Here is a 23450-nt window from a genome sequence, read left to right as displayed (position 1 = left end):
GCAGCACTAACTCACTCTACACTGAGCTCCTTTGCATTGTTACCCCTCCCTCACTCGGGAAGTTGATGGCAATAAATCCTCAACGATGTTAAAAAAACTTTTTAAGTATTATGTGAGTGACAATGAGATATATTTTAGTAGAAGGAAAATTTAGGATACAGAGAGAGATTTAAGAACATTTATTTGCCACAGGTTCCGTTTGAAGACACTCATACATAGAACAACTTTTTGAGTTATTGTAATGAGAAAAAGTTGCCGTAGTGTAGCTGCTTAACCACACAGGCAAAAGAGGGAATCCTTTTCTCCAATTTATTGCATTTTTCTGAGCTTTTTATTAGTAAATAGTATTTTATTAATTTTACTTTAAGAACTTATTGAATTACATATGACTATTTCCATATCATCTGTATAATTTATAGGAAACAAAGGCAGGGTTACCATCTCCAGTACATTGTGTACTTACAGATATGACTCTGATGCTTTCTTATCTAATTTCAAGACAGCATTAGTCATACAGGAAACTAACAATACTACTAAGAATTCTCCTCTTCTCTCCACCTGTTTTACTTTACTTGAATTCCTCTGTCTAATTTCTCTCTTCTCTCAGGCTTACTCTTATTGTATCTGATCTCCGCCTTTCTGTATGCGTGTGTGTACGTGTTTATACCTTTAACACATACCTAAATAAGTGTGTGAAGTTCCACACACCGCTGTCTTTTGTTAGAGCAGCTGCTACACTACACAGCCACCTTCAAAAGATAAATGAAGCGCTGGTGTTTTAATGCAGAAGGTTACTCTGTAAAACTTAATTTTCATCACTCTCATGTGTTGTCATCTCTGTCTGTCTGTTTGAATGACTGCAGACAAGAGCCAAGAGTCAAGGTGGACAATTTGGTCAATTGGAATGTGTATGTGTGTGTGTGTGTGTGTGTGAGTGAGTTTGCATGTGTATGGAGGATAGGGGGCGGCACTGCTGTCTTCAGGACATCAAAGGGCTCCCACAGAAGACCACTAAATCCTGTCTGCCAAGTTCAACCGGAGTGTCAAAATGTGTGTGTGTGTGTGTGTGTGTGTGTGTGTGTGTGTGTGTGTGTGTGTGTGTGTGTGTGTGTGTGTGTGTGTGTGTGTGTGTGTGTGTGTCAATGTGTATGTTGAGTTGAATGTGTGCATTGGTAATTCTTCTTCCCACTCCTTTCCCATGTGTTACCTCCATGTTGTCTTTCTGCTCAATTTCATCAATGGACTAAGAATGAGTCTAGCCATGTGACTTGATTAACCACTAACGTGAACCATCAATGAATGAGAATGTGCATGCCAATATATGCACAAACAAATAACCATGTATAATGTAAAAAAAAAAAAAAAAAATCACATTCAGAATGGGGAACAGAGGAAGCAACATGACAAGGAAATGTAAACGCTCATTTTTTTCTGCAAACGGCCACTGGGGAAATGAACAGCAATAAACGGACCAGACCTGCATCAAAAAAGCAGCAAAAAAAAAACCATAGGATTAGGATTTCATTTGAGTGATGATTTCTTTGAGAGGGAGACAGAGATTAAGGCTAAAGTGGGACAACTCGAGGCTAAACAGACATAAACACCTTGCACTGTTGAGCAGAGGCTTCATCATTGTTGTCATCATGTTCTCTCTACACTTCTATAACACTGTCAGACTCACAATGGACAGTTTTTCAAAGTCAATGCAGCAGAACCAGAGATATTGTATTTTTTATTCCATACATTCTTCTTCCTTGTCAAAACTTTGCACCTACGTTACCCAAAATGTTCGACTCTTGACAGTCAGAAATTAGAGTGCGTTATGCTAATGCGTTAGCCTTGAGCTGCTAGCCTCAAGCAGAGATGAGGAGCAGGAGGTCTGGTAACCTCACCTCTTTCTAGTAACCGCATGTCCCCATATTTTTTTCATTTTCAAACAGGTAACATTGTCTGGGGCTTGATAATACAACTTATCAGATTACAAGACCTTTTTACCCCCCATTTATTTCAGTGGAGTGTGTGACTTCAGCACTGTTGGCATCCAGTTTCCTAATAACAGGAAAAGTAAATGATCCCTTATACCCTAAATGTAATCAAACCTCAACCATAGTGCTGGCAGATCAGAAAACCAAAAAATATGAATAACTTTTGTAAAGCTTATTTGTAAGAGTTATGACTAACAAACAATATTGTCCTGCCAATAAGTGCTTTAAGATATCAAACACTCAGGTGGGTCGTTTAAGAACAAATTACATTTTTTGAGGTTTTTATATCATTCTGTAGCTTCCCAGGAGTGTTCCATATGTTCCTCTTTCGAAGTACGTATGTTTTAGTTTATCAAAATGCCATTTTCCCAAGCCCTTCTAAAAACCTTTTCCCACGTGACCTGACATAGGTTTCTGCATGATGACATTGCTACATATAAACTGATAGAAACCCCCTAACCCTCCTAACCAGTAGCCACAGAGACGGACTGAGCACTCACTGTTGCTACTGTTCAAAGTTTAAAAAAAAAAAACTCTGAGCTCTCCTCCTGCCAATAAATGGCTCCGGATCAGGGCAGAATCCGGTGTGACTCGCGGGTGTTATTTGTCCCAAAGCTCTGGGCCTGCTCCCAACTCTCTCCTCCAGAGCTGCGGGCACTCAGCAGCTGTCTGTCCCTCCGCTCCGTCCGGACTCAGCGCAGCGACATCACTCGTAGTATATCTGGACAATTTTTCATGCTCTAGCGTACAGCGAGCGACATACATTTTGTATGGCAGATAATGCCTGTACATTAATTTGCACATGACTGTATGAGGATTTATAATTACATTTCCACTATGATGGACTTTCTACACCTTTTGACACAATGAAGGTGGTTTATCAAAAAAAAAAGGAAATGACAGAGAAGAAAAGCATTTCACTGAAACGGGCTCTTGAAAACAAGAGTGTCTTAGTAACATTGTTGGGGTAAATACTGTAAAATATGCTGTGTTCCAAATGCCAAGTGGGGGCCATTGTGCTGTAATCTTCCTGTGGCAAACATCATGGTGATAGATTTAGTAGCCGATGATGATCAGTCTGTCTACCTGTCCGTCTCACCCATTAATGGAGACCTTTAGAGGGGTGCTGCAAAGTGTTAATCACATTCTCCATGGATATGAATAGTCCCTGCTAATGAGGGAGGGGTGTGTGTATGTGAGTGTGTTATTGATGAATACATGAATGTGTGTACATATTTAATTTTGATGATGTATATTGTTGTGTTCTGAGAGCAACACATTATTGCCTCCAGTATACAATAAGCACAATTTAGTAGATTCTTCAGCCTCGTCTTTACCAAAACCCTGAGCAGTGAAAAGTCATATTGTTAAGTGGCTGGAAGAGCTGGGAAAGGAATGGGAGTCCAGGTAATAATAGACACCTTGTTAGCAGGAAGTGTCACAGATACTGTATGTAAGGAGAACTGTCAGATAGGAGCTCAAATTCTGGGTCTCAATTTCTAAGTATTCCCATGTGTGTTGACAAAAAGACGTAGAAATGCTGTCCAAAGCCTTATCTAATTTATGTAGCACTTGTGCCAAATTTTATTTGATGACTCAGTTCTGTCTCATCAGCAGCTGAGAGTGTTTTTAATGCATATTTTTAAAATGGTTTCCTGCGAATTAAGTCCACTCTCCATGATGAGTTGAAGAAAAAACATGATAGTGAGCTCAGTGTATGAAGCGCAGTGAAAATATTCATATTATTACAAAGTTAGCTGGAATGTATTTTAAGCCCTTATGAGGGTATTACTACTATGTATCCCTTGGTCTTTAGGGCAAAGAAATAGACAAATCCAGACAGAAATAGACATATTCTTATCATTTATGTCATAAAATATAAGGTGAGGTATCATTGTAATAGTAGATGTAGGTGTGGACCTACTAAATATGAGGTGCCAGCAGCTAATTAAGTGCAGATTAAAAGTGGCGAAAAGTCGCTGCCCTGTGACAGAACTGCTTGTGTCTCAACTATCCCTCTCTTATTCTTTCCTTCCTTTTCTTCCCCCCCACCTCTCCCTTTCCCTTTCTTTGCCTTCAGCATCTTTTTGCCTTTCTTCCTTTTCATCCGTCAGGTTTTAATTCAATTTCTAACTCAACGCTGAAACAAACAAACTGATTGACAGGCATGTACACGCACAGACCGGCAACAGCTAAATTAATATTTTCTGAGGCTGTCAAAGGTTTATTCGCCTTAGTTTTGTTTGTAAACATGAGTAAAACAAGTCCATATTTCCAATTATGAGGAGTTCACAAACAAACAAAATCCTCATTATTCAAGTCAAACATTTCAATTATACCTGTAATTTATGGTTAAACAGTTACTGATTCAGTCTTCTGTCGCTCTTTGCTCCTCCTTTGCTAGTTTTTTTCTCCTTCTTTCTTCATTTCATCCTCCTTCTTGCAGCGTTAAGTGACAGGCCCTGACTACATTATTTATCTGATAGTAATGATTTTGTGCCTCACTGACCTCTAGGCCTGCATTAGTAACCACACACACACACACAGACAGACACACACATTCACAGCTGGGCAAATCTAGGCTATCTTGCATACCTGTAGGCTGGGAGGTAAGAAATGACACTTGGCGTAGCCCCTCAGAGCATCAGCCAGCAGCAATAATGAGAGACATGCCTGTACAGTTGTTAACAAGGAACTCTGGGTGTGTGTTTGTTGGCAGTGTGGGTGTTTGTATGTGCATGCATGGGTAAGCTCGGTGAATATGTGGGTGTGTTTGGGATTATGAATCGCTGTGGCATATCTGTCATGTAGTGTACAGTATCTGTGTGTGAATGATCCAACTGCATGTGAGTGTTAAAATGCATGAAGACATATAAAGCTCAAGTTGGGACTGAAAGGACACTACGCTGCCTCTCTGCATGTGTGTGTGTGTGTGTGTCTCATTAGAGTGGAACTTGTGGTGACGAGGTCACCTGGAAATCAACCACCCCTAATTGGCCTAACAGTTGTCAAGGAAACAAGCTGGATCAGGCGACGTGTGAACTGACCCACCCAAGTGTCCATGTCATCTGAGATAAACAAACACAGCTACAAACAAACACACACACACACACACACACACACACACAGACACACAAGTGTGTGTCACTTCCTCACATATACTTCAGCCTGCCAAGATAACAAGGGAATGAAACAAACGTTACAGAGTGAGAGACACAGACAGAAATACCAGTAGGTAGCCAGACAGGCAGGCAGGATGAAAACTGCTGACACACAGTCTCTCTCTCTTTCTCACACACACACACACACACACACACACACACACACACACACACAAACACATAGTCTCAGACAGGGTTAAACTGAGAACAGAACTCTCTGTCTTTGTTTGGTGGTTGCCTAGCAACTCCGTATCTTTTTTAGTTAAAGGAGCATCCAAAATATGAAGCTGAAGGTCACTAGAAGAAAACTTTCCCGCGTCTTCTCCTGTGTCTCTTAATCTTAAATTCTTCCATTTCAGAAGACCACCATCAAATATTAAAACACAATCCAAGGAGAACTTGGAAAATAACTTACATTCTTTGTCGTTCCTGAACTTTTTGTGTATTTTATTTATAATGTTATGCTTTGGTTATATGGGTTATTATTTCAATAAGGTGACACTGCACTGATTTTACATGTTAAAGTCAGTTTACCAGAAACAGGAAGTATTAGTCAGCCAGTAAAAACAGTTGCATCCTACCGTGTAATGTCTTCTGTGGCTCTGGAGGAAGCGACAAAGTTTACTTCTCCCAGCTTGGTTTGGACACTACAGTTTTTTAACAGAAAGCCTGCGTTGTGAGGGTCCAATGAGAAAATGTTACTGAGTGAGTTTGGAAGCATAGGATGCAATGTTTTTTGGAGCTCACACTGCAGCTCATCCTGTACCAGGGACTCAAAGTCAGGATATCTCAGCCTCTGCTGCTTCAGTTTTGAACATTGCTAGAGTACTCTTTAATGGCTTTGTGTTGCATAGTCGTGCCTTATGGTCACAACTTCAAGTGTTTTCCTTTACATAATGCTCTGTTCCATTCACAGTTAGAGGTCAAAAATTCCCAGTTAGTGTCATATGCTAATTACAGTCTCCATTATTTCGAGAGTGTTCCAGCTCGGAAAACCAACATATGGGTTAGGGTTAGGGGAAAGTCAGGCAAAAAATGCTGTTTCCACTAAAACCACTAATGTCATTTCAGTGATATTTGGCCACATTTGTAAGTTAGCATGTAATGCTGTCATTTGTAAACTAAGGTTTATTAGTATTTGATCATTTAGCAGACAGATGTCCCTAATTACACAAAGGCCACGCATTGCTGAAAATCAAAATAGCCTCTGTTTTGAGGTTTCTGAAAGTGATGTAACACTTAAATTAGAGCCATGTTTATATGTTGATGTAATCAAATAAGTTTATTCCAGAAAGTTTGTGGTTAACAAATTAGAAATTTTGAAGGATCACTCCAATGGATTTTTCCTATAACAAGATGTTGGAATTTCCTACTTTACACCGCGTATGGAACAGAACATTAAGTTAGTCTTTTTTTTTTTCTCATTTTTGAAGTCTTCTTCGCAGCTCTATGCTACATTCATTTTCTAAGGAGGCATTGTTTTCTTTCGCTTCCAAGCTCTCTCTTTTCTCAGTTTGCCACTGTGCTCCTTTCTCCTCTCTGCTCAGCTTCTTGTGTCTTTCCCTCTGTCACTCCTGTCTTTATTCCTCAACTCTGTCTCATACCTTTCTCTCACTGGATGTATCTGCAATTTTGTTCCTCATCTCTGCACCTGTATGTGTGTGTGTGTGTGTGTGTCTCTTTCTCCGCAGCATGTCCATCAGCCATCTCATTATGGCTGTCTCTTTTTACATCCCCTTGCCTCATTAGGCACCACACACAACCACTGAGGACAGCAGGCCTCAACTCCCGCGCCAATTTGCCTCTCTCTCACTCTCTTTGTGTGTGTGTGTGTGTGTGTTTTGCCAGTATAGTGCTCTCTGCATCTCCCTTGTCACACATTACCTTGTTTCCCTGCATTAGGTGCTTTCCTTCTTCCTTATTTCTTCATCTCCTCTCCATCTGTGCTCATGGGAAACAGAGTTCTTTGCACTCTTGTCACCTTCCTTTTCTTTCTTTTTTTGGTTCCTTTCTCGTCTTTTCGTCTCTCTTATCACTTTGTTCCTTAAGTTGGTGGAAAGCATTTAGTCAGATCCTTACTCACTCTTGGTTGTTTTCTGTTCCATTTAATTATAAGGGAAACATGTTTAAAAGTTGTACGTAATGGATTTATTCATGGTATAAAAGTCATATAATTATGCTTTATAATTCAGTTATAAGCCATTAGTAAGAGGTAATTAGGTTTACAGGTTGTGAAAAATACCTTTGGTTGATTTATATCAACCTCCAGCATGACACTTGCTTTATCTGTTTAGCTAGCTCTTTAATTAATCAGGGAGGCAACTGGAGTTGACCATTTACCTTCTGAGAAAGAGCTGCAGAGCATCTGGACAAAAAAAATCAATTTATTTAAGGAGTAGTTTGACATTTCTGGAAATACACTTATTCATTTTCTTGCAGAGAGTTAGATGAGAGGATTGATACCACTCTCATGTTCAGCCATCAAATATGAAGGCAGGCCAGCAGCTGGTTAGCTTAGCTTAGCATAGCAGTCCCAGGAAGTCACTGCTCACAGCCACAAAAATAGTCCCACACATAACCACCCTGTCAAACCACAACTTGTTGTCTATATGTTTTGTTTTTGTATGGATTAAAGAAATGAGACACGGTATATGTTAATTAGTGAGGTTTAGAGGTGCTAATAGGGCAATTTTGTTACCTTTGAACAGAGCCAGGCTAGTTGCTTCCCTGTTTCCAGTCTTTGTGCTAAGCTAAGCTAACAGGCTGTTGGCAGTGGCTACTGTGTCAAAAGGCAAATAAGTGTTTTCCCCAAAATGTCAAATTATTCCTTCACAACTGTAAAAACTATTTATTTATGACTTTGTAACATTTATAACTGTACACATGGTGGCTTATTAGAAAGTGAGAAACACACATGCATTAATAAATGAATTATCTCCATCACATCACTACAAAAAAGTAGTTCTTATTAATGTCTTAGAACTGATCTATGAAGAATTGCATTATTCATTAACCATTAAAAAAAGCAATTTACAAATCCTAGATTTTAGATTAGATTTTGCTTCATTTCTTCTTTTGAAACTTGTGTTTTTTGTGTGTTTGTGCGACTCCAGGTGAATGAGATCTACCATGACCAATCTTTGGGAGCAAAGATCAATGTGGTGCTTGTGCGGATTATCATGCTGGGCTACGGCAAGGTAAGACAAAACATGAGATCTACGTAAAAGTTGACTGAGATGCAATTCCTGGAAATTAGATGCCCTGTCTCTCTATCAGCACTATCTTTGATACTAGGACTTTGCTACAATCACTTTAAGTATCTACAGTAAGCAAAGCCAAGTCGTACACACTTATAAACAAACAAACAGACACACACACACACACACACACACACACACACACTCATCAGCACGCACTGATGCCCGGAGCCTGTTATTCCAGTGGACTGAGCAAAAGAGGAACTAAAAGCATGCAGTATCCCAGGGGAGTGTTTTCAAGTCGCACGCCTTCACAGTTCAGCACCAAAGCACACAGAAACTCTGCCCGTTATGCAATCAGCCTTCCTCCCAGTAGACTGCAGCACAGAATCATGGGAAGTCCAGGCAAAGATAAACAATCAATGATCGCCCTCCCTCATTCATAAACAGAGAGACCGGACGAAGGGGGTAGCATCCTTTTCTTCTCGACTGTAATTCTATCTGCCTGTCTGTGCTGAAGAGAGGAAGAGAGGGAAAAAGAGAGATAAAGCAAGAGATGGCAGGAATAGAGGAGGGCAGGGATTACCCCACAGGATGATACAAATGATTTTACTGCTGAATAGGTGCTCTGTGATGAACTTACACTGCTGTAGCCTTATCTCTTCCTCTCTTCTCTACATGTCTACAGTCCCACTAGAGCCCTGGAACACACACTCCCACACACCTACACACACGCACACACACTCCTACATTGGTCATTCTGGGCCAGCCCCTATGCAGCTTCAGCCAAAGCTCCGGCTGTCCATCATCCCCAATTACCGTGGCAACAGAGCTGCACCCAGACAGCCTGCAGATTGGCTATGTGACCCTGAATGCAGGCGCACCCACACACCCACACTCACACACTCCAACACAACATGCACACACGGTACACCATTAGAAACACATCTTTAAAGATCAGAAAAACACACACGAGCACCTGATGAACATGATAAAGCACACACACACACACACACGCACACACACACACACACACACAGTGCACTCTGTCTACTTGGTGTTTGTGCAGACTTCACACTCCATCATGTGTGCAGAGGCAGGCCATATGTCTTCGCTGCAGCACACTCACACTACACACACTTTTGGTTCAACTGTGCATTGTGCATGTGTGAAAAAAGCGAACAAAATGTGGAAAGCGAGGCAAAAAGAGAGCGGTGAGATGGAAAGACTTGTATGGGAGCAAGGAAAGGGAGGGGAGGAGAGCGGAGATCCTAATGAGGAAGAGCATGAGAGGTGAAGGTGAATGAAAGGAATTGCTGGCATCTGGGTGTTTGTGTGGGTGTCGGTATTATGAATTTAATCATAAGTAAATATTCTGTAATTGGACATGTTTTTGACTATTAGTGCATAGCTCATTAATAGGCAGCCACCGTGTTCGGTTTCATGTTCATTATTGAAATCATCAAGATTACAGGATGCTTTTATTGTGTGACTATACTTTATATTACTGTGTGTGTCTGTTTCTGTGTGTTGTACACCTCAGCAATTTGCAGGATGTGCTGACAATATATAACATTGTGACACTGCCCCCTACAGGGTTGAATTAAATGTTGTTGTACCAGAATTGAATTAAAAAAACAGTTTTAGTACACAGTCTCTTGGGGGTTTCGTTATAATTTCTCTTTTTCACTCTCTTTGTGTGTATTGTCTCTCTTTCTATTTCCAGTCCATGAGTCTGATTGAACTAGGGAACCCTTCCCAGAGTCTGGAGAACGTGTGCCGCTGGGCCTTCCTGCAGCAGAAGCAGGACACAGGGGATGCTGAGTATCACGACCACGCCATCTTCCTCACACGACAGGAATTTGGCCCCACGGGCATGCAGGGTAATGAAGGACACGTACACATTCTGATGATGCATGAATGTATCATCCAAAACTGTGTGTCCACCCTTTTTCGGACCTAAAACGAACACATAGAAAACTCCCATCTTCCTTCCTTTGCCTCATACAGCTGCATAGTGCACTGTGGGTTTGGTGGTTGGTGGTTTTCTGTGCAGCAGAGTGCAGGCTAACAGGCAGGCCCAGGGGAGAGGCCTCTAAAGGCAGTGGCCTAGCTATCCAGAAGCCCTTCAGCTGCCCTTGGGCTCAGCCTTCAGCAGCAGAAAATCAATAGACAGAGCAGGACCGGCCACAGCTCCACAATTAAAGGCAGTACAGGACAGACAAGCACACAGGGAGTTGGAGATTGGCATATGTAGGGGTGGAAGGCGACGGTTTAGGGTTAGGATTAGACACACAAAGACGCACACATTTGTGCTGGTGTGTGTGCAATAGACTAATACGTGTGTGTGTATCTTTAGATAGTCGCAGGTTTACGTTGAGAGGTGAGCAACCAAATCACTTTGATGTCACTGATCACTAGGGTCTTTTGACTGACATGACTGACATTTGCACATACAGCATGATAGCATTTAGTGTTTGAAGTCAAAGTGAGGAATTCCCTGCAGAGTGACTTAAAGAATAATAATAAAGTATTATTCAGTTTAGGAAAATGTACAGAGATTGAACAATTACAGAATATGGACCTAATCAGAAATATTTATGATTGTCAGACTGTTATTTATCTTGTAAATGGAATACCTTCGATGTTTAGGTTACTTTATCATTTTGAGAAGGGGGTATGCAATGCAAGGTTTTTCTTTTCCCTGTTCTTTTTAAATGTGTTGGTGTGTGTATAAGTTTGTTAAATTTGTGCATATTTTGTGAGATGTGTTACATAAACAAACTGGTCTGTAAGTTGCTGAGCATATTGTCATTGGTGCAAAAGTTTTGCACTCTCCAAAGGTTTCAGTACAAGACCAAAAAAAAGTGCATACTGTATCTTTCTTTCTGGTTGCTTAGGTTACGCCCCAGTGACGGGCATGTGCCATCCAGTGAGGAGCTGCACTTTGAACCACGAGGACGGTTTTTCTTCTGCCTTTGTGGTGGCGCACGAGACCGGACACGTGTAAGTGCATTGCCATACTAATGTCTTCAAGCCTATTCTCATGATACAGCAAAAGACAACAAAGCAGTCACTTAAAGGACTGTATTGATTTATTACAGTTTTGGTCCATTGGTCACCTCAGCCAATATCTGATGAGAGAATTGCTACTGCCTCCCTCCTTTGTTTCTTGTGCTCCTTCTCCTCCCACACATTCCCAATCTGTCTGCACTGCTCTGTCTCTATTCCCTTCACTTCACTCATGTCCTCTGTTTTTTCTCCCTTTTGCTGCAGGCTGGGGATGGAGCACGATGGCCAGGGCAACCGCTGTGGAGACGAGGTGCACATGGGCAGCATTATGGCTCCGCTGGTTCAGGCTGCCTTCCACCGCTTTCACTGGTCCAGATGTAGCATGCAAGAGCTGGGACGCTACATTCAGTGAGACACAAACACAGACACAGTACACACTCTCACTCATACTAGGATTTGATTATATGGGTTTTTAAAGGTCAATACTGACATCAATATTTTACACAGAATTTGCGTCAAGTTGATCTTTTGTGCTAATATTTATTGTTTTTCGGATTAGATATTATTATCTTGAAAATATTACAAAGTGTACAAGTCTTACTGCCAAAATTGGATTGTTTTCAGCCCATATTTCAGGCCAGTGGGCTATGAAACTTTTCATAAAACCCATTTTAATGACTTTTTGGCCGGTTGGCGGCCTCTGAAGGGATGCTGATCCTCCTCACGTAATCCATCACATATGAAACAGTGGAAAAACTAAGGACTTTAAACAACATGAATAAATAGGCAAAGAAAATAAAAATTTCATCACAGTCTCTTCTGACTCCTCTCACAGTTCGTATGACTGTCTCCGTGATGACCCCTTCGACCACAACTGGCCATCATTGCCTCAGCTTCCTGGTTTGCACTACTCCATGAATGAACAGTGTCGCTTTGACTTCGGTGTGGGCTACACGATGTGCACCGCGGTAAGAGATCCCCATAGTCTGATAGTCACTACTACTAACATAGCTAGATTATACCAACACTTACTAACATTGTGAAGGACATAATGTACCCTCCTCCAACTTCTGCTGCCACCACCTTTTCAAACTTAGCATCACTTTATCTTAGAGTGGGGGTAAACTCACTTTGAATTCAGTCAGTTCAAGCTGATTTTTTTTGAAAGAGCATCCTTTTAAGATACATTTTAGGGGGAACTTTAGTGAATGGACATATATCTACACTATAATGGAATGAGAGTCGCACATACACAGCTATTCACATTCTTCTGATGTCCTCTGCTTTCCTCTCCTGGCCACTGGTGGGATTGACATCTTGCTTAAAAGCAGGTAATTGGTTTTGATAGCTATTTCTTTTTTTTCTGTTATTAATGTTAATTATAATAAATTATACATGATTTATTTTAACACTTAACACTTACCTTGGTACCACAGTGCCTTTACATGAACCCGTTACAACCAGTGCTTTTGTAAACACAAAAAGTCACACAGTAGATAAGCTTCACCCAGCTGCAGCATCTTGGCAGGCATCTTACCTTCCCCCTGTCACCCTCACCTGCTCTTATGACTGTGAAGCCACTGTGGCACGCTGTTGGGAAGCTGTTGCTTGATTGACAAAAGGGCTTGTTTAGGAGCTTTGCACACATTGCTAGATTACCCTCTATTCTCTTGTCAAACCCATTCCCTCAGCTACAAAAGGCGGGCCAGTCAGGAACGCAGGTAAGGTTACCCCACCTCCTGGAAGACATGTGGCCCGTCATTTTTTTTCTCTGATTTTCTTTTTCTATTTGTCCTCTGAAGTTGTAATTGTTTGTAATGTTGCTCCTTACTTTTCTTTTTTACTGTACTTCGTTTCTCTGTTCCACCCATCGTCATATTTTGGACGTTAGCCTGCAGGATTCTAAAATGCTCACATTTTTAGACAAAGTGGCTGTGAAATGCCTAAAAACACTGTGACTCACCTGGTTCACTGGTAGCTATGGTACGGTTCAACAGTTGAACCGTAAAATAAACCAACTCTTCTCCTGCATATCTGTGTTAAATCACTGCAGAGCTGGCAGGAAGAACCGCATTATATTGGCACACTCATGACTATAAACGAGTGGAAAAGGTTGGCTAGATCTCTTTCCCATCCATGGGGAAAGGGCTGAGCCAGAACAGAGGCTGTTTTCCCATGTTTCACCTCAGCTTTTAGGATCCTCCAGTCTGATGTCATTGGTGATTACCTACCACAGTTTAGCCATTGATTGTGACTTGCCCTCTGACCTGCAAAAGTCCCCTGTGGTCATGGTGGGTAGGGAAGTCTGTGGAAAGGAGGGAGGAGGGCACGGCCCCTCAGACACTGGACTGCAGGTCAGTTTGGTGGTATCCTCATCAATGGTTTATATCAGACAAGGAGGAGAATTTGGTCCTTGATCTGTGTCTAGGGGCATTTTAGAGGTCAATGAGACCTCACCTTTTGGCCTTTTAACCTTTTGCCCTCTGCCCTCTGACCTCCCTTGTGACCTAATTAAACCATGGGCTGTCTCATTCAGAGAGTTTTGCCTCTCTCTCATCCTTTGGTTTAGTTTGCATGAATGGCTGTGTGTTTCTCAGTGGAGCGTAGTGTACAGTGTAGTGACACAGTACAGGGTTTATGTTGTTATTGTTGAGTATAATAGTGTTGTGGTTATTGTTGTGATATCTCTCTTCTCATCTCTTTTTATTTCCTATTTTCAGTGTTTAGTCTCATTCCAGCTGTTGAATTGTATTATTGAGGGTCAGTCTGTTGCCCAGTGTGTGTGCTGTATGTTATAGCGTTGAATTGTAAGAAGGAGTTTCTCTTTTTGCCCCGCAGTATCGCACTTTTGACCCATGTAAGCAGCTGTGGTGTAGCCACCCAGACAATCCCTTCTTCTGCAAGACCAAGAAAGGACCACCCATTGATGGCACCATGTGTGGGAATGGGAAGGTATACAAACACTACCATACTCTATTTTCTTTAAGAGGCATTGCCACTTTTCTGTTGAACCTGTCATCATGAAGTTAATTAAATATTTAAATGGCACACTATTCAAAGAGCAACCCTCTACTATGTTCTTGGCCTGTTGCAGCATTGCTTTAAAGGTCACTGCATCTGGCTGACCCCTGACATCATCAAGCAAGATGGAAACTGGGGTTCATGGAGTGAGTTTGGCCAGTGCTCCCGCACCTGTGGTGGTGGAGTACAGTTTCGCACACGCGAATGTGACAATCCTAGGTATGAAACTGTGTTTCCCAGTGTGTATAAAAGATTCATTCTGTGCTTAATTATGCTGAATTTCTCTGAAGCACTAAACTATCTCAATATAAATTATTTTGTTTGTTTGTTTGTTGAACTGACTCTTGATAGTGATTTGAATTGAATTGCACAGTGGCAACTTGCTCCATTAACATATTTCAAGATGATTTATGGTGTCATTTCTAGCCCATGATTTCAAATAAGAGCAGATGAAACACAACATACATTTAGTCAGGTAAAAATATTCATGCGTCGTCTTCCCTGCTGTCCTCCCAGACCAGCCAACGGAGGCCGCACCTGCGTGGGGGCGATTTACCAGTTCCAGATGTGCAACATCAATGAGTGTGAGGATATCTACAGTGACACGCGAGAGGAGCAATGCCACGCTTTGGACTCTCGCTTTGAAGTCCACGGCAACAAGCACCACTGGCTGCCTTATGAAAACCCAGAAGGTGAGTATACACTCGCAGATAGAAAGATGGATAAAGTCATATGATGGAGAGATGGAAACAGAAAGGCTGTCAGAGCAGAAATACCAGCCTGGGAATGACAAACTCTTAGTCATGATACACTGTGTAAGTTGTAAATATGAAACCAAAAACAGGGAGCAAACTCATAATCCTGAATGTGGTTGGGTTTTAGAGGTTTTTATATATAGGTTGTGCTCTGTTATGGTCATTGACATCTGGCTGTCCTGCTGAGTCTGAGTGCAGATTTGAGGTACGACTACGCCCTCCCATAAAAGCACTCCATGTCTTTGAAAATCTCTTTAAAAACAATCTTCTTTGAACTTTCTTCATCTTCTGTTTCTCCACCCATTCCCTGATGTTCCCTGTGAACCTCACTAACCCCCTCTTACCTCCATGGTTTTCCCCTTCCTTATAGCTTCTATCAGTTGGCACATATGGACAAACTATCAGATTTACATGCTAATGTTCTCCACCTAATATCCAAAAACCTCTCCACATCATTGAGAAGTGCGATAATGTACGTGTGTGTGTGTCTATGAGGTTGTCAGACCCACCCTGTCTCTAAGTGGAGGTGTCACTTCTTTCCTGATACTGTAGGTATTAAATTATCATCCAACTAAAGGGCAGCCCTAGAGAAAAATGCTGAGCTGTCTCCATATCTAATCGGAGGTCACGCTACGCACACTCCACTAAGGGGGGCCTTGCTAAATTGTTTTTCTCCGCTCCTATCATTTCTAAATGCCATATTTTTCAGCAAGGCTTTCTCAGTCTCAAATTACTTTTCCTTGTATGTGTGTGAGAGTGTGCGAGGACAGATGTGCGTGTCTGTGTGTGTGAGAAAGAAAAAAGTACATAGGGAGGTGAAATTGAATTCCATTCATGGTCTGTCATCTCCTGAGTTGCAGATAGTGCGAGGAGAAAAAAAGAGTGTCTGCTACGAGTGTGAAATTGTAGTATTTGTTTAGAGACGTTTGACACACTGTTGTTTTTGTGTCTCTATTTGGGTCTTTTCCCAAGTCAACAGATAGACTGTAAAATTCTTTTGAGCAAAGAAACATTAAATGTAAGGCTGTCCTGTGTGTGCGGATGTTTCAACCAGCTGGTTAGAGGTATCCAACCAACCCTTTGGTCTGTCAAGATGTCTCCCATCTCTCCTTGTAGAGTAGTATGCGGAGTATGGGGGGTCTCGGCAGGTGTTGGACCCCTTAATTAACACCTTGGGGGGTCTAAAAAGTGAAGTTAATTATGTATTTTTCTACACTGTGAATTTATTTGCACGTTGAACTGTTGAATACAGAGAATGCTGACTGACCATGAACAGGCAGCTAATGTACATCAGCTGTAATGTACAGCTGTATATATATATATGTATATCTGAAAAACTGGCAACTATAAATAGTCTAACAAATATGTTTAAAATATATTTAAAAAGCCTAATTTAAGCCTTTACAGTCCAATAAACTTACAGTAAACCAGAAGATATAAAAGACAAAAGTCTTTATAATGGTCTTCATACCAATAGGAAATAAACTTAAACTATATATATATACATACATATACATATTTATATACATATATATACATATATAATAAAGTATAATGAAATGCCATAATGCATGCAGCACAGGCCCCTTGATCATCATAGTGTATTTCTCACAATGTAGATGAGCATTCAGTCAGATCACTGAGAAGGCAATTCAGATATTGTTTCAGTGCATTCTCATTTCAACATGGCAAAAGTGTGTTTTTTCCACATATTATAATTCTACAGTAGTATGTCTGCCACCTTCTTATTAGTGTCAAAGCACCATAAGAAAAGGTCTTTGGATTATGTCCATGTGTAATAAACGTGATGAAGTAGGCGTGTTGATCCTGACTGGGATGAACTGCCAGGTTTTGTCTCTGGAGGCTCATGTAGTTGTAGTATGAGTCACACAGACACAATGAAACACAGCGTCACGCTGACTCATGCGGAGCTCATTCAGAACATAAAAAATAATCACATGTTGCTTGTAAAGATGAACTCATCCAAATGGATTGCAAATGTGTCATTCTGACAGTAATTGGAATAATTGAGTTTTTGTGTGTTTTTTTTTTTTGTTTGATCTTCAGCTAACAAACGCTGCCAGCTGCATTGCCAATCCAAGGAGACACGGGACGTGGTCTTCATGCAGAGAATGTTCCTGGATGGCACGCGCTGTTCATACAAGGACCCGTACAGCGTGTGTGTGCGTGGGGAGTGTGAGGTGAGTGACGTTAATGTGTGCGCAAGCAAGAGAGCTGCTTGTGTTTAGATGTTGATGTGTCGTTAAACTTTCCATGTCCTCATGAACAGAAAGTTGGCTGTGACCATGTTGTGGGCTCCTCAAAGCAAGAAGACAAGTGTGGAGTGTGTGGAGGAGACAACTCCAGCTGCAAAACCTTCAAAGACACCATCACACGTACTGCCAAGAAACAAGGTACACATTTATTTATTTTACGGTCTATGGGTACACACTCACAATCACAGGACCTCTTGTCTAAATCTAGGACGGACTTGATTTGGTTCCATCAGTATAGCACCTGTCTATCAAGCACAAAATAAATACTTGGCCAATGTTAAAATCTGGACCCATTTTCCCCTATATTTAGTAATGTTCAGCTAAACATCACCCTCTAGAGGAAGATTTGTAACACTGTTATGAATTTTGAGTTGATATGTTTCCATGTGAGTCCAGCATTGCCAAGAAGTTACATTAAATCTCACTCTATGATCTAACGTTTATATTATCTAACTCTTGACATTGGGAAAGACCTACATTATAGCACTGAAATTCCCAGAATCAGATGTTTACTCTAGATGAAAATAGTCAAGACTTCTGGGATTTACACCAGTGAGCAGGGATACTTGGTTTTAATGAGTTAGAGCTCTTTATTGAATTAGCTGAGGCTCTTTGTCAGGAAACTGTAAAATGATATTTTTATGATGTTGAATTCACAAACCAGATGTGTGCTTAATTTCAGGTTTCCTCAAAGTTCTTGAAGTGCCCAGAGGGGCGAGACACTTGCTGATCCAAGAACTGAAAGCAACATCACACACTTTAGGTATTTGACAATTCATATTGTTTTCTTTTGTGAGCGTGTATGTCTATATCTTTGTATATGTGTGTCATACAAGTATAATCAATGTACATTTCTCACCCATCTACAGCTGTGAAGAATGTGGCATCGGGACTGTTCTTTTTAAACGGAGAAAATGAATACCCAGAATCCCGCTCTGTCATAGAGAAGGGGGTGGAGTGGGAATATGAGAATGACAACGACAAGGAGACTCTTCAGACCACTGGCCCTCTCACACATGGCATTCTGATTATGGTACACACTATGCACAAGCATTTCCTGTATTACTTATATTTCCCAAATTACACTTACATTAAAGGTGCAGTGTGTAGAATTTAGCGGCATCTAGCAGAACAGACATGTCAGAAATGGAATATAATATTCATAAGTTTGTTTTAATTATTGTGTAATCACCTGAAAATGTTTTTGTTACCTTTGAATGAGCCCTTTATATCTACATAGGGACGGGGACTCTTCCACAGAGCCTGCCATGTTGCACCACCATGTTTCTACAGTAGCCCAGAATGGACAAATTAAATAGTGGCTCTATAGAGGGCCTTTAACATTTTTTGCGAGTTTCATGGCCGATGTATGTTCTCCTGGAGGGGGGGGGGGGGGGCGGGGGTTCAGTTGGTTACAGTCTGCAACCTCACCTGCAACCTAAATCCTACACATTGCACCTTTAAATTATGAGAGTTTTCTGTTTTATGCATGAGGATTTGTCACATGGCCCAGTTAAAATTCCAGCTGTTTGTGCCTCAGTCACACATACAGCAAAGTGCTTCTATCACAGTATTGTAATGAATTTCTTTTTCTGTCTGTAGGTAAAATTACACCGAGATGAGGACGTGAATTTGTCCTATAAGTACATGATGAACATGGACAGTGACTCTGCCATTCAGAACAACATGCTGGTAGAGGACAGTGCCTATGAGTGGGCCCCAAAGAGATGGTCCTCCTGTTCCAAACCCTGTGGTGGAGGTGCAAAAGCAAAAAACTGTTGCTGCTTCTTTTACATTACAGCTGTTGTGGCAGATTTGCATGCCTGTCTTTGTCTATTTGTGCTTACATTTGTTTCTTCTTCTATTAACTCCTGCTGTAGGGAAACAGTATCTGCGATACGGCTGCAGAAGAAAAGTAGACAGTAAGATGGTCCACAAGAGCTTCTGTAACAAGTCTAACATGAAACCTAGAGGAGATACCAGAGACTGCAACCAGAAGCCCTGCCCTCCACCCATGTATGCATTGTATTGTGCTGTATGTTCAGGAAAGAGTGGTTGATGGATTAGTATTAGTGTTTGTATAGTTATAACATGTAAAAATATAACTTGGGAGATCTAACTAAACTGTGATACAGACATTTTTATCCTTTTTCCACATTCAGCTGGCAGTTTTTTTCCTTTGTAGTTCTTTACTTCAGCATTTTGACACTCTGAATGCCCTCAATATTCTTGTTTCTCTCCAGTTGGGTGACAGGGGAGTGGCAGAACTGCAGCAAACCATGTGGAAAGACGGGGATGCAAATCCGCTCAGTGAGCTGTGTCCAGCCGTCAGATGACAACACCACACGCTCCATCCACAATAAACACTGCAACGACGACCGGCCAGAGGCCCGCAGGTCCTGCAACAGACACCCCTGCCCCACCCAGTGGAAAGTTGGACCTTGGTCACAGGTACTGAACGAAAGCTGGACATGGATAAAACTGAAAAACAGAAAATAATGTCCAACCAATAAGGGTTTTTTTCAGAGTAAAATACCTGTAATGATATTTTTGAGTTGATGCCCAACAGCTGCTATTTTGATCAGACATTCAGTGTTTTTAAATATAACAAGACGTCCTCCAAACTGTATTCTTGGCGGGTTTAACAAGCTTCCTAGAAAATCAAGTGATGTTCAATGTGTTGCTCAGAGTAATGTGTTGATTTGTGTGTATGTGTGCATCCTGTTTCTCCAGTGCTCACAGACATGTGGAAATGGGACCCAGCAGAGACAAGCTCTGTGCCACACCAGGGACAACACTATCGGCCTATGTTTAGACAGTAAGCCCGAAACCATCAGAGTCTGTCGGATGGATCCATGTCCCAGTGAGTGTTAAGGATGCAAACATGGACACTCAAATTTATTAAATTGCACAGAACTGTCTTCATCTCTTACACATCACTGATACCAAATATGTCAGGCTGAAATATGTCTAAAATGATGCACAAGAAATCTAGAATATTTCCATTTGATGGAATGGTGCAGCCATAAAAACATGTATTGGATTTGAATATTTCACTCAGTTGTAAAGATCATATAGCTGCAGTGACAACCTGGAACAATCTGATACAGAATACTTATATATGATACTGTCAGACAGTGAGGAATAAGATGATTTCTGATCTTTAAAAGTCAGCCAAACAGACCCTGACATCAGAATAGAAAGAAAGAGGGATAGGACAAAAGGGACTTAAGAAAAAAACATAACCAGTAAAAGAATTCCTGTGCCACCCTAACCTTCTCCATCACTCCTCCTTCTTTCTCTGCAGAGGGCTCTTCAGACCTCAACAAGAACGGCAACATGTTGATCCAGTGGCTGTCGCGCCCTAACACCAACTTCCAGAAGACCTCCTCACGTAAAAACTCCCTCTATAGTTCCCAGCCTGGCCTCCACAGCGGCAGCCGCAGCTGCATGTCTGTCCTCTGCTGGGCCCTGCCCATCTCTGTCCTCCTGTCTCTGCAGGGCCGGCCCCGGCTGGCCCCCTGACCCGCCCCTCCCCTACGCCCTGTGCCTGTGCCCACGCCCGTGAGCGAGCGGCAAAGCTTTCGCTTCTCTTTTGGGGGGGATGTTGTCTCTCTCTCTCTGTGTCTGAGACGACTCTGACTGGGGGAGGTCTCTGGCTCCTGTGTGTGCTAGTTGGTTCTCTCTTGCTCTGTCTCTCTCTCTATCTCTCTCTCTCTCCTTTGTGGAGCATTGTGTTGTAACCGCTGGCCAGTCGAAAACTCAAAAGATCAACAAAAAATTTGATGTGAAAAGGATTCGAAGTGGCAAGGTGAACAGATTTTTTAGTGGCACCTCCTGAGACGTGTCGAAGAGTCGTTCATGTGTGAGGGACCCCCTCTGCATGTGGCGGCCGTGTTTTGCGCGAGCTAGCTGCGTGTTGTCATGGGTTACCACTCCTGAGATGCAGCTGCGCTTTTTTCTTTTTATAGCGCACTGTCATCGTGGGGAGAAACAGGTGTGAAAATAAACAGAAAAGGTATATAAATATCTATATAGGAAAAAAAAAAGTTATAAAAAAATATGAAAGCTTTATTGTGAATGTGATCTTGTCACAATGAGGACATCTTTGCTAAAGTGCTCATCTGACATCCTGGTTCCATTCGGGGATGAGAATGGTGTCTCATTCTTCATTCCATTCTCAGATTGACAGGAACTCAGCACAGGGACAGGAAGTGACATACGTAAACCTTTTGATTTTTTGGGGGGGAGGGAACTGTGAGGTGAAGAATCTTGAAGTAAAAGCTAATAAAAAAAACAACAAAAAACAGGGTAGTCTGACCGCTTGAGGTTGCTTCCCATTTCACCTCATCATCAGCCATCCTCTCTTTGACTGTTATACTAAAGTTCAATAAATGCAGCTTATTTGTGCTTGCAGACTTTAAACAAATACATCTATAAATATATTTGTATTTATATATACCTATAAATCTAAATCTATATGAGTAACAATAATATTAATAATGTTTTACCATGAATAAGCTGTAGCTTATTTGCCTAAAACCTTTGGACTGCTATTGATCGCTTAGATCCTTGACTGTTATGTGTATTTTTTTATTGATTTTACATGAATACAGATGAATATTTAATAAAGGTAAAGTGTTTCGGGGGAAAGGGGTTAGACCTATATTATGCAGGACTTGGTCAGTTAGTTGCCTCTCCATTCTCTCAGATGGATCAGTGGTTTACTGTTGCTTCTTGTTTTCTTTAAGCATAGGATCACGTTTTGTCATGCACATTTGCATCCATCACTTCTATGTGTGTGTATATGTAAGAGTGTTAGTCCATCTGTGTGTGTGTGTCTGTGTGTGTGTGTGTGTGTGTGTGTGTGTGTGTGTGTGTGTGTGTGTGTGTGCGTGCGTGCGTGTGTGTGTGCGTGCGTGTATGCGTGTATGTGTGTGTATGTGTCTGTCTGTCTGTGTGTGTGTGTGTGTGTGTGTGTGTGTGTGAGTGTTTGTCTTGTATGTAAGCTCAGATGAGTGAGTAAATGAATGTGTGAGTGTATGAGTAATGCCAGTCTTGTTGGTGAAAGTGTGTTTGTTTGTATGTGTATGTTTCCATGTGTATTTGCTGTGTGTGTGTGTGTGTGTGTGTGTGTGTGTGTGTGTGTGTGTGTGTGTGTGTGTGTGCGCGTGTGCTGGTGTGTGTGTGTGTGTAAGGGTGCTTCATCATTCGGGCTTTTACACATTGCGATCAGATACAGAAATACCTCATAAACCTTGATTTGAGAGCGTCCGATGATCTCATTTTATTTTGATGAACATTAACCACATGAACAATGCCTTATCTTGGATTGAATGTAATGGCATTTATCTGTGAAAGAGATGGCTTTACTCATTCAATGTTTCACTCGGAATAGAGGCAGCTTCAAACCAACTTAACAAACTCACACCCGCCAACCATCAAACCTACCAAGGTGATGTTGGACCAATGTCCGACTACTGGGAAGGGTTTACAAAGGGCCTAGGGTATTGACACATACGGCATCTAGAAAAAAAAAAAAAAACACTTCAGACTTGTCATTGTATTGTGATCACATATTTCTGTTGTGACTATGTAGCGAGCTATCCAAGGTTTCCTTCTGCTGGAGTTGGACTGTATGAGACCAAGCCAGACCTAGCAGTGCGATACTGTATATAACATTGGTGTTGACTGTATTTAATAATGTTCATGACTGTTATCTTCTTCTATAATATTCTATACTATGGGTAACTGTTTTGTGGCTTCACTGGCCTGCTGCGTGGGGCTGGCTAACGTTTGGCTAACGTTGAAGAAACATTCAGATGGACTACGTGCACTGCGTCTATATGCACTTTGATTTATCAGGGAAATTTTATTAATGTTTTGTAAATGTTTCATATGACACTTAATGTGCCATTCCAGTTTTTACATCATCATGGAAATTATGTATTTTATTTAAACAGCAAATATCATTTATGTACTTCATTTTTTTTTCAATCGATAAACAGATTGACTGGTTGATTTCCAAGTAATGAAGTGTTTT

General features: G+C 41.3%; 1 protein-coding gene across 5 annotated transcripts in view; it reads left to right on the top strand.

Moving 5' to 3' along the window:
- LOC121901987 (A disintegrin and metalloproteinase with thrombospondin motifs 2-like) overlaps nt 1–23450 on the top strand; it is a 113631-nt gene that overhangs the window by 86155 nt on the left and 4026 nt on the right. For all 5 annotated transcript variants that reach the window (XM_042419120.1, XM_042419119.1, XM_042419118.1 and 2 more), the window contains 17 exons: nt 8260–8343; nt 10070–10226; nt 11244–11349; nt 11620–11763; nt 12191–12323; nt 14194–14307; nt 14450–14595; nt 14893–15068; nt 17199–17332; nt 17422–17545; nt 18090–18170; nt 18277–18440; nt 19010–19166; nt 19288–19423; nt 19651–19858; nt 20141–20270; nt 20715–20801. In XM_042419120.1, the coding sequence (XP_042275054.1) occupies nt 8260–8343; nt 10070–10226; nt 11244–11349; nt 11620–11763; nt 12191–12323; nt 14194–14307; nt 14450–14595; nt 14893–15068; nt 17199–17332; nt 17422–17545; nt 18090–18170; nt 18277–18440; nt 19010–19166; nt 19288–19423; nt 19651–19858; nt 20141–20270; nt 20715–20801 (2281 nt within the window). The remainder of the gene's footprint in view (nt 1–8259; nt 8344–10069; nt 10227–11243; nt 11350–11619; nt 11764–12190; nt 12324–14193; nt 14308–14449; nt 14596–14892; nt 15069–17198; nt 17333–17421; nt 17546–18089; nt 18171–18276; nt 18441–19009; nt 19167–19287; nt 19424–19650; nt 19859–20140; nt 20271–20714; nt 20802–23450) is intronic.

Source organism: Thunnus maccoyii, chromosome 8, assembly GCF_910596095.1.
Source record: "Thunnus maccoyii chromosome 8, fThuMac1.1, whole genome shotgun sequence".
Classification (NCBI taxonomy): domain Eukaryota; kingdom Metazoa; phylum Chordata; class Actinopteri; order Scombriformes; family Scombridae; genus Thunnus; species Thunnus maccoyii.
The sequence above is the reverse complement of the archived record's forward strand: the minus strand, read 5'-3'. Positions and strand labels throughout refer to the sequence as shown.